The sequence below is a fragment of the Hyposmocoma kahamanoa genome, unplaced genomic scaffold (assembly GCF_003589595.1).
Source record: "Hyposmocoma kahamanoa isolate Upper Pololo Valley unplaced genomic scaffold, ASM358959v1 98972, whole genome shotgun sequence".
NCBI classification, from domain to species: domain Eukaryota; kingdom Metazoa; phylum Arthropoda; class Insecta; order Lepidoptera; family Cosmopterigidae; genus Hyposmocoma; species Hyposmocoma kahamanoa.
This window is the reverse complement of record NW_020655740.1, coordinates 1301992-1314338: the sequence shown is the minus strand read 5'-3', so window position 1 is coordinate 1314338 and position 12347 is coordinate 1301992. Positions and strand designations below refer to the sequence as shown.

At 40.7% G+C, this 12347-nt stretch overlaps 1 protein-coding gene across 1 annotated transcript in view; it reads left to right on the top strand.

Annotated features, from left to right (window-relative positions):
- Positions 1 to 12347, top strand: part of LOC113238956 (dystrophin, isoforms A/C/F/G/H) — a 429949-nt gene that overhangs the window by 29756 nt on the left and 387846 nt on the right. Inside the window, exons 11-14 of the mRNA XM_026475816.1 lie at positions 1 to 49; positions 132 to 347; positions 422 to 643; positions 1642 to 1788. Of these exons, the coding sequence (XP_026331601.1) occupies positions 1 to 49; positions 132 to 347; positions 422 to 643; positions 1642 to 1788 (634 nt within the window). The remainder of the gene's footprint in view (positions 50 to 131; positions 348 to 421; positions 644 to 1641; positions 1789 to 12347) is intronic.

Below are 12347 nucleotides of genomic sequence, written 5' to 3'. Positions count from 1 at the left end.
CACCGTGCGCGGCGTCGCCAGCGAGCGCGACCCCGCCAAGCGCCTCGAGGTTTCCGCGTCGTTCGTCCGCGTCCTCGCCCGCGGGTCCGCCGACGGGCGTGCGACGACCGAGTCCCTCGCGCCGTCCGCAGATCCTGAAGCGCCAGCTGGGCGCGCTGGCCGAGGACGCGGCGGCGCTGATCTCGCGGGGCGACACGCTCGTGTACGCGCTGCACGCGCGCAACCCGCTGCTGGCCGACTTCGTGCAGGCGCGCGTGCAGGACCGGCTGCGCGCCGAGTGGGCCGGCGTGATGGCGGAGATCGAGGCGCGGCGCGACGCGGCCGTGCGGGCCGAGGACCAGCTGCAGGTGCGTCCGGCCGCCCGCGGCGCCCCGGCCGGCCCGGACGGCCCGGACGGCCGCTGCACGGCTCGACCCCGCAGGAGCTGCGAGGATTGCTGGAGCGGCTGCGCGCGGCGCCGGAGGCGGCCGAGGCGGCCGAGCCGGACGACCGCGAGGCGGACGTGGAGCGCGTGCAGGAGCTGTGCGCCGAGTTGCGCGCGCAGCGGGTCTCGTTTCCCGAGCGGGCCGCGAACGAGACGTGCGCCGCCTGGACGCGCCTCGCGGCCGCTCGCAACTCCAGCGCGGACGGCAAGGCGAAGACCGTAGGTCGACTGTCATTTCTAACGGCTACTTTTTTTTGTTATATATCTTAAATACGCTAACGAATAAAAAGAAGATAAGAACGCGAGCCGCCTCATAAGGCGTTCCAAGATAACATTTCTAACAGCCTCAGAAAGACTTCGGCAATTTGAGCAGGTGACCTCTATTCCGCGATCTTCCATCGTAACTTTTCGCATTAAGCTTTTTGTATAAATATTTTGGGATTCGCTTTTTAAACTAAAAATGAAAAAAAAAAACAGTAATTACTTAAGACGTCAAGAGTTGCACATATATAGTTTTTTTTGGGATTAAATATGGTACTTTCTAGACGTTACTACTTATGCCAGCATTCCGATCCCTCTATATGACTTTATTTGTTTTTTCAAACGAGCACAATCCGTGCACAATATCACAACAGCTCAGATGCAATAAAACTAATGCACTGCACACTGAAGACTTCGTAGCGACGTCGATATAGCGCCAAATTCTATATAAAAGTTTAAGAGCCGAACGTTCGTCAAACTTGCTACCCGCGTGCTCCTCGACTCGTAAGTTACCGTCCCATACTACGCCCAGATTTCTAACATTGAATCGGAGCAAGGGTGTCACCAATAGATATGGTAGGATTGAAAGATTTTACTACATCGACTCGTCGTTTAGTGCCATAAATAATGACGACTCTCTTACTCGAGTTCAGAATCAAATCGCGCGTCGTCAACCGATCGGCAATAGCTATAAAACCCTTATTTAGTGCGATAGTGTGGAGGAGGTGTCTCCGCTGTAGCCGACGCGTGCACTTACAGTTGCGTGTCATTTGCATATAAGTGATAGTTTCGACTGGTTATAGCGACAACGGTGTACGCCGTGGATATCGCAAACGGACCTCATGATGTTATCCGTGGCGGAGCCAGAATTAAAGTAGCCGTATTTCTGTCCGGAAGATCGCTGCGCGCTTAGGTTTGAAGAATAGTTATTTACTCTTGAGATTTTCCGCTTCGAGGACGGCGCGGAGGCGGCGTGCGGCGAGTACGTGACGCGCGTGAACCGTCTGCGGTCGGCGGCCGCGGCACTCCGGGCCGCGCTGCGCCAGCCGCCGCTCGGTGGGAAGGACTTCGATGAGTTCCCGCTGCAGGAGGACGCGTTGCGGGTGAGCGGCGAGACGTTCGCGCCCTCGAAGGTCCTTTCGCTGCTCTGACTTGTGCTGGTGATGTTCAGCGGGTGAGCGCGGGCATGGCGGAGTTGGAGACTGGCTCGGCGGAGGCGGATCGCGAGTTCGCGTGGTTGACGCGTGCGGGCCGCGCGGGAGACGGCTCGCGTGCGAAACGCGTCCGCGACAAATTGCGCGCCGAGCTCTCCGCGCTTCGCGAGGCGTACACCGCCAGGCGCGAAAGGTACGCCACTATTTTTTATACATCGAAAAATGTTGTTTTTCGATCTACGCGAATTCAAATCGGCGAGCACGCCGTTCGCCGCGCCGAACGTCGGGGCGGTGGTCGTAAAGCTAGCCGGCGGTCGTAGATGGTCCCGGTGCCGGGCGCAGTGGGCGGGCCTGTACGCGGCGCTGGAGACGTGTGGCGAGTGGCTCGACGGCGCCGAGCGCGCGTTGGAGACCGCGCACGCGACTCCCGGCGACGCGCGCCGCACGTTGCAAGACCTGGAAAAGCAGACGAGCGCGTGGCGGCGACAGGTTCGTACGAGTATTTTAGAAAAGTATTATTTTCGCTCTCGTACGATACTAGGAAATTCCAATACGACCGTTCGGTTTATCTATGAGAATTGTGCAGGTGTCGTCGTGGCGCAGTGCGGGACGTGCCGTAGTGGGCGCGTGTGGGGCGCCCCTGTCTCGCGACGTGCAGGAGCAACTCGACTCGCTCAACGAGCGCTGGCACGGCGTGGCGCGTGGACTGCAGTCGCTGCGCGAGCGGCTGGCCGCCGCCGGCACAGGCGCAGACGCAGACGCGCAGAGTCCGCGACCCGACAGTGCCGGCACTGGCGAAGCGGGTACCGCCACCAACACGCTTCGCCACGTGCGCGACCTGCTAGACACCACCAGCGCCAATCCCTCCGACGATACGAGCCTCTCCATCCGGCTCAGCCTAGTCAAGGTGAGGGCTTGTTCAAACGCAGCGTTTCGTACGACAACGTCACCCATGACAAAGTCATAGTCAAATAATCATTTATTCCTTAGGTAAAATTTCAAAACGTCGTTTTTTAAGCTACTGCCCGTTCACTGCGCTTACCTTCTCGAGATTGCTCTTTTTAAATACACTTAAATGCACTTTGAATCATAATTCTGTGAAATCTAGACTCATGTCGTTTTCCATACATCTTCATTTAACACTCTTCAATTTTGTAATATGACTTCAATTAAAATACTTTTAATCTAAGTTTTTAGCTTAGGAAATGATAATCTTGATATATGCTCCGGAATCTTATTGTAAAAAACGTATACTGTTTCCCTTTAAAATAATCGCTTACCTTAGTTAAACGAAATCGTGGTACCATGAGTTTGGACTTAGTTCTAAGGTTAATATTATATTATTATATCTTCTTCCTTAATGAAATTATGTATATTTTTACGGGCATACAAAATATTTGAGTAAATGTACTGTGATGCCACAGTCATGATACCAGTCTCCTTAAACTTTTCTCTGAGAGAAACTAGAGAACCTATACGGTACACAGAACAAATAGCTCGTTTTTGCAATACAATTATGGTTTGTATATTTTCCGATTTACCCCACATGAAAATCCTCTAGGACATGGAATTAACTAAAGTAAACTAGCAGTAGCAACATAGCTCGGCTGTCGTTTTCTAGGAACTGCGTATGCGGCAGAGCTTGATGAAGATATATGTGGAAACCGTTGAAATTTACTATCTAAGGTCACTCCAGAAAAAACAGCCTTATTAACAAGGTCTTACTTTTTTCATCTATTCTATGATTGGACTAGTCGATTTTACATTAGGTAATTCAAATTTATCACACTTTGCCTTCTTGACATTGAGCAATAAATTGTTGTTGAGATGGTATCGTTCATATTGTCATAGTGAACGTCATGTCTGTCTGATTTAAAAATCAAGGGTGTGTCGTCCGCAAACAGTATTTCACAAACGTTCTTAACAAAGAAGGGTAGATCATTGATATAAATGATAAATAAGAAAGGTCCTAGTAGCGAGCCCTGCGGAACTCATTTTTTTTCCGAAGATCCCAAAGAAGTCACTCCATTTATGTCTACTTTCTGAATTCTACCGTTAAATTTGACGCAACAACAACTAACAAATGCAAACAAATTCGGTTCATTCACCATTGTACCTAAACACCACTGGAATTATATTAATAATACATTATTATACTCAGTCATGTTATATCTGAAATGTTTATATAAAATGAACATTATGCAATTGATATATTAGATTGAAAGTTGTTTTATCAATCGTCTATTATACCCAGACTCCTTAACTTTTTTTTACTATGCAAGAATATGTCAAATGTCTGTACACCATAAATTAATTATACGCTATATATCATATATATATATATATATATATATATATATATATATATATATATTTAGTCGTTATAACGCTCTAATAGACTAAAAATATGATATATGTTGTTATATATTATGAACCGCACCCAAACAAGTCACTCCATTTACGTCTACTTTCTGAATTCTACCGTTAAGATATGACAAATTCCAACGCCTTGCCATTTACTCCGTAATATTCCAGCTTCTCAACAAAAGTAATATGTTCCACACAGTCAAATGCCTTTGAGAGGTCACAGAAAACCCTTATTATTAAACCCATATTATTCACTATGAAAAATGTGATTCCTACCGAAATAGGACAATAATTGAGTCAACATAACCTTTTCGAATATTTTACTTAAACCTGGGAGAATCGCAATAGGCCTATAGTTGCTACAATCAACTTTCCTACCGCTTTTGAATAAAGTATTTCGTCAAATCGGGAAAAATACCTTCGCCAACGCACCTGTCGAATGCATTCAGCTAAATGTGGGAAAATGAGATATATTGCTGAGTATAACTTAAGTCGATTTGCCCCAGAGATCTTCAGGTTATTTAACATGTTGTTGTGTATGTAACGTACGTGGATAGGGGTCTAGTCAAACGCAAACTGGTTGGTTACGCACTGGCTTTATTCGACACACAACACTCTTTAACTACTAGCTACTGCACCGTACATACGCACAGCTAAGCGCGCATACATCGTAACACATGTATAGATTTAAAAGCTTTGATGATCTCTTGTGGATTAACATGATGAAAATTAAATACACTGCCGCAAACGTTCACATTTTTCTTTAGGAGATCAATAGCAAGAGAAGGAAAGGAATGATTCTGTACGGTTCCCTGCGATTTCCGAAAAGAACGATTCAAAAGCTTGCGAATATTATAGAATCTAAGGATGAGGAACCAGGATTTTATAATTTTCGCGTATAATTTTAGAACTATATCTCTATCACGTTGCCTGATTCTTTGTTTATTATACTCCAAGTAGTTTTAGATTTATTTTTCGATTGTCTAATTTTATCGCTGTGAAACTTAACCTTAGCAGCTACACATACTTTTTTCAATATTTTTGAATAATTTTTAACATATTCTATAAAACTGGAATTAGTATTATAAGTTTTCACAGCGTATAGCTCATACAAATGAGACCTAGTCTTATGAATGCCTACAGTTGCCCAGTCATTAGTTTTAGCGTTTTCGATTTAAATACATTATCATTAATTTTTAATACAACTAAATATCGTGCTATATAAAATATTTGGAACCTCCGTTGGGGTAGGGAATTTAAAGTATTGCCGATATTATTTTGAAATCTAATACTTCGTTCTGTGGTAACTGGTCTGTACAGAAATTGGTCTACCTTTTTGCTCTTTTTACAGTTAAAAGTAGCCAATTGGCCACTAGGGTCTGATCTTAAGCAATTATTATTGATTATTATTAATTATTATTAATTATATTATTGATTTAGATAATGCGTCTGTGTTGCAAAAAATGTTATCAATTCACGTAGAATAGGAGTCGGAGTAGGAATAAAGTTAAAACTTTTAAATAAATTAATGAGTCTTACAGAAGCAGAACAATTTTCCGACAAGTTTACATTGAAATCTCCACATACTAATATGATTTTTTTGGTTGATAAAATCTGCTGTAAACTATCTTCCATGGTTAATTAACTCCTTGAAAAAAGCAGAGGGGTCCTGTATACACATAAGACGACAAACTGATCAATTCTACACTTGAAACTTGAACAGTCCGTTCAATAGAGAGATCTGTGATATCCTTACGCTCTGTAATTTTTTAATCATTGATATGCCCCCTTATATTCTTTCTGAACGATCTGACTATTACATAATTTTCAACGTTATCAGTTGCTTCGTAGTCTTTCAACCAGTATTCTCTTACACAAAACACGTCAACGGAAATATCGTGAAAAAGAGTCTATTTCTAATGTTTTGCCTGAAAAGTCCTGAATGTTTTTATGTACTACAATGAAACGATTAGACTTTTCCTTAATATTAAAAGCTAGTAAACTAGCAATATGTCTCAGATACCTTAAGGGTAAATGTAAACTATCCTTAAAAAGTTCGAAAATCCTTAAGAACTTGCTGTAAGTAGTTACTTAGATGGTGGCATAGTCCTCCGCTATTTTATCAGAAAAAAACAACCGTTCTTCTTAATGGCCTGGCGGAAGTTCAATTTCAACTCTATGTTTTCACATATTTTTCAAAAACAGGTGCATACAAATTATGTCACCAAAAATTTTTATGGGAGTCTGCCATTGTTCTTTCTGTTAACAAAATATGGCAAACTAAGTAATTGCCAAGAAGTGGAACCTATTGTATATGCAAATTTTCCAAATGCAGAATGAAACTCCGGTGTGCCAACTTTGTATGTGTGATGAAATCCGAGTTTATGGATACCTCACAGAGATCTAGGACATTGGAATTGGAAACAATAAAATAGCTCCAAGTAAATTATGTAACAACACACTTATTGAGGACTGCAGTCAAAAGTATAATGTCGTAGAAAAAACAATGACATGGAAACTTGAAAAGATATTTGAATTTGAATTACAAAGGAACGCACATACTAAAAAGGTTTGCTCTATTAAAAACATTTAACCTCCTTCAACACTCCTTCTTAAATGAGCTAGTAGAGCCAGTCCCAACTCCTCCTTAAACCTGCATTCCTTTCAAACATCTTTCATGCTTTTCTCTGCCCAGTTTTTTCGGTAAACATATAATAATATGCAGGCATCTCTTGTTTTGACACATACTTCAAGCGTACCTTACCCATTCGCACCATTTCCCGAATGTAGTGATTCCTCCCATCGATGTGTTTAGTTCTCCGATGATGCATGGGATTTCTATCAATTTGAATCGGAGACTGGCTATCTTTGAGTAATTCCTCAACTTCATTAATCCCAGTCAGCTCGGCTAGAAGTGTAGTAAAAAATACTGCCTCCCTGTATCCTTCCGAAAGAGCCACATACTCGGCTTTAGCACTGGAGAATGCCATTGTTGTTTGCTTGCGACTTTCAATTTCAATTTCATTCACATTACAAATTTAAGATGGAACATTAATTGATGGTATACATGTGACACCCTGCAAGGGCACAGCAACATCTGAGGGCTAAATTCATAAATAACACTATTTAATTATATTATTACATTGCAATATAATATCATAACATTAAATTATTATATCACATTATTACATTGCATTATTCGTACTCGTAATTAGTAATGGAAATCATACTTTATGCAATACATTAATTTCAATAATTACTAATAAGAGATGTCGAAGTATTTTTATTTGTATTATTATTGTTATTTGTCATCATACGTATCGTCAAAAAATTAATGTAGTCATAATAACATTTATTAACAAGAAATGCCTTTAGTTCTTTAGTAAATTGTGTAAGACTTTCCAGGTTTTTGATATAATTTGGTTTGTGGTTATAAATTCTAATTAACATGGTGTGCGGGCCAGACGTAACTAATTTCATTTTGGAGAAAGGTATTCTAAGCTGGTTTAAGTTTCGGTTATTTTGTGTATCGTTCGTTAGACGTGAATAAAACTGTGGGTGCTTCCTAACAAATTTACATGACTTGAGAATGTAGAGAGAAGTAACGGTCAGCATTTTACACTTAACAAAATGAGGTCTACAAGATTCCATTTGGTCTATATTCGTTATTATCCTTATACACTTTTTTGCAATATGAACACCTTGTCCACATCACAGGAATTTCCTCACAAAATAACACCATACGATAGCATTGAATGCGCGTGTGCATAATAAGCCGCAAGTGCGGTTCTATAGTCTGTTATACGTTTGAGGTGTTGAACTGCGTAAATAAAAGAAGATAGTTTATTAAGTAATTTTGTATATGTTCTTTCCAATTCAAATGTGTATCCAGATCTATTCCTAGTAATGTAGCAGAATTTAAAGTTTCTATTTTAGTATTTCTATATTTATACGATATTTGTAATGCTGATTTTTGTTTTTTTATATTGGATGATATTAGTTTTCTTGAGGTTAAGTTGCAAGTTGTGCATACTTAGCCAGTTTACAATTTTATCTAATGTTAAATTTCGTTTTATTTCTAGATCTCTAATATTAGAGAAAGTGATTAAGACAGAAATGTCATCAGCGAAGAGGACACATAGATTATCCAGTATATTTGGGAGATTATTTATATAGATGAGAAACAGAAAGCATCCCAAAACGCTACCTTGTGGGATTTCCATGCTATAGGACATCCTCCAAATATGAATGCAATACCAGTGTAAGATTTCCTGTCACACACATCACCGTAGATGATCTGCATCCACGTAGCCAACAAGTTTTCTTCCCGTTTTCTTGAATACCAGTCCGAGATATTTGGTTCCATTTAAGTACCGAATCTCACGCCTTGCAGCTGTTCAATTTGTTTGATCGTAACAACTGTTAACTGGCTTAAATGCTGACTGCATACGTAACTTCCGGCCTCGAGCAGACAGCTAGTGAACCAATCAACTCTCTGTATGGTAGTTCACTTAGAAAAGTGTAATTCTCACTTTTGGTTTCACGAGCTTCAACCCAGTTTCAACAGGAGTCCTTACACTCTTCTACTCACTCATCCCAAATTTCTTAAGAATTTTCTCAAGATACTCCGATTGGTTGAGCTGTTTGGAGTCCCCCTGCTGTTTGATCTTCATTTCTAGAAAACATCTACTTCGCCTAAGTCTCTCATATCTAACACATATAATCCATATCTAACAAAATTTTGTGTAATTTTTCATACCATTCTCTGGGAGCCTGCTTTAATCCGTAAAGAGCCTTCTTCAGTAGACAGACATGTCCTTCTTTACCAATTTCTTCGAAACCTTTTGGCTGATTCATATACCATGTCCTTCTTTACCAATTTCTTCGAAACCTTTTGGCTGATTCATATACACCTTCTCTTTTAAGTCTCCATTCAAGTACGCAGTAACGTTATCCGATCCACTTTCAAGTCATTCTCTACAGCTAAGGCTAACAGTAGTCTCAGAGTACTGTGACGTACAACAGGCGCAAAAGTGTCATTGTAGTTTAATACCTTTATTTTTTATTTCAAAAATCCATTTAGAATCCACGAAGTAGCCATTTGCCTTTTATACTGACTCCCAGGTATGGTTTTTCTTAATTGAATCAAGGTCTTCTTGAATTACTTTAAGCCGTTTGTCTATATCTGGTCTGGATAAAGCTCCGTCAACTGTTAAAGGATCTTCCTTCGTATTTTCTTCTGCATTATAAAGAATATAATCATTATATTTTTTCGGCTTCCTTTCTCTAAGAGGATATCTTCTTTCAGGAACATCATTAGTGGTTTTTAATCTGAGTTCAGAAACTTCTTCATCTTGAACTTCGGATTCAAGAACTTCCACTCCTTCATTAGGGTTACCGGTTTCAATTTCATTTCTCATTTCACCTGATTGTAACTGTGTTCCAATAATGTTTTCCGTACACTGCTGTGCAATATCTAGACAGTCAAAAAATCATTGTGTTCATCTCAAGGCCGATAGCTAGTGAAGCCTCGTACAGGTCTTGGATCATAGTCAGGGGGTTAGCGAAGTTCCCAGCTATGAGGATCAGATCGTCCGCGAAACGCAAATGCGACATGCGGCGACCATTGACGTTAACACCACTCTCATCCCAATTGAGTGTCTTCATTACGTCTTCCACGACACTTGTGAAGAGTTTGGGAGAGCTGGTGTCTCCTTGTCTGACACCACATTTAATCGAGATGAGGCCTGAGGGTTCATGCATGTACACTTGCATAGTCGCGTTCCTGTACAGCTCCCGGAGGATATCCACGTATCGCTTGTCAATGCCACAGCGATGGAGAGAATGAAACACGGCCCAGTGTTCTACACTGTCGAAAGCCTTCTCATAATCGACGAAGGCGATACACAAGGATCGGTCGTATTCGCGGCATCTCTCCGTCTGTTATTTGACTGCGTGAATCCACTTGTAATCCACTCCGGAAGCCTGCCTGTTTAGGTGGTTGGTTTTCGTCCAGAGAGCGAGTTAGTCTATTGCACAGGCTTTAGCAAACTACTTATAAATTTGAGAAAGGAGGCTTGTCGGGCGATAAAAGCTTGGTCTTATCGCTTTTTTGTGCAGGACCGTGACCGAGGCGTTTTTCCACATTTTGGGAGTGACACCGTCCTGGATAACTTTGTTGCGAGTGGTTTTAGTATCGCTGAACATCGTGCTTGAAGCATTTCTACTTCCATCTCGTCTCGTCTCGTTTCCACTCGTTTCATTAGGCTAAGTGCAAAGCCAACTTCGTCTTCAGTTATTTCGAGAAGCAACTCGTCATCGAAGTGTTCTGTTGGTCTTACTCTCGAATCTTTTCTCCCTGGTAATTCTGACTCACTCACTTTATATAAAGACGCATAAAGATTTGCATAAAAATCTTCAACAGTGCGAACTATTTCGTCCGGATCGGTTATTATTGTTCCGTTAAATTTTTATTGAATTGATATTCAATTTTTTTTTTGTGAAATTACTCCACTAGTTTGTTATAATTATTAATACAAAGATCGAACACTCAGAAAAAACACTCAGAAAAAATTCCTTCGATCCGGTCGGATTCGAACCGACGTCTTCTTGCATACCGTGCCAGACGCTATACCAACTAAGCCACGGAACGAACCAACGGACCTCACGAATTTCTCTATGTGCTTGCGTCGTGTCTTTGTACTTGGTCTTTCAATATTATTATTGTTCCGGTTTTGTTGGTTAATTTATTTATTTATTTCTGATTTGTTGCTTTTTCATTTTCGTTTGAATACTTTAGCAGGATCCAAAAATATTTTTTAAATTTATTAACCATGCATACTATCCTTACAAAGAAAAAGTAGCCATTGATGTGACCTTTGATATACGTCATTACACGTGTCTAAATTTTTTAAATTCAGACCGTCTTGAATTTTCTTGAAAAATTTTGAAATACGTGTTTTTCCAAAACCGTACAAATTTGGTAGTCGGGGGAAGTTTTTATACGTTTGGAATATTAAAATACATTGTTTACTAGACTTCTCTCGAAATGGGTCAGACATAATTTTGGAACATTGCTATGTGTCAATCCAGCGGCATTAGCATTAGCATGGCGGAAGACAAAAAATTACGCTATGAGGTTTATGTTACCGCGCATACAAATGTCAAATGAAGAGAATTTCTCTCTAACCATGGCACGACAGCCAAAATTTTTATACTTTTGCCAGATCGCCGTAGCGAAATATCTCTACTACCCTTGGGGCAGAAGAAAAGCGATGCTTTTAATTTTATTAATTTATCTTTCAAATTCGTGATTTAAATTTAATAGTAATTTACGCCATGAAAATGTCTCGTGACTATCGTACTTATTTAGTAAGTTTTTACGAAGAAAAACTTCCACAGGTATATCTGTCAGGTTCAAAGTAAATGGAGGAAAGGAAGACACGCGTTTATTACCCAATATTAGACTCATACATTTCGGTGTTAAACTTTGTGAACATTTGAAAAACAAACAGCAAACAAAACAGAAGATGTTTTTTTCTGCTATTTCCTTTTCTTCAAAATGCGCTTTCGACTCAACAAAAATATCAATATGATAAATAATAATAATAAAATTAGTGTTACTTTTAATTTTCATTGATTTAATGCACGCCATAAACCGTAAAGAAAATCACTGCGGAAATGAATGAAGAAAGTTAGAGTTGTGCCTTTTAAAACTATTACCGGTTTATTGTGACCGCTATGAAAATGAAACGTAATTTTAGTTGCGGCAACTTATTTATCGCTACTTAGAGAAAACTTTGTCTACAGTAGAGAGTTTCTCTTACTGTTACGCCGTGCTCGGAGGTGGACGTAATGGAACAGAAGAGAGAGATATCTCTATGCGCTTAAGTTTTCCCCTCATGCTAAGCTTGCTGGAATCGTAAAGCTGTTTCTAGATTTACAGTCTATTGGCCCGAACACTTTTAAAGCCGCGTTAGCAATGCGATTTCTCACGACAATGGTAACGCCGCTTTGCGCGATTCGATATTTAATGTTTTTCGGAACTGCACATAAGCGTTAAATATTGATGAAATTAAATGAAATAATTTATTTCCGGTGTGCCCATGTAGTGCTGGTAGTGCTTGCAACTACGTCAGTAG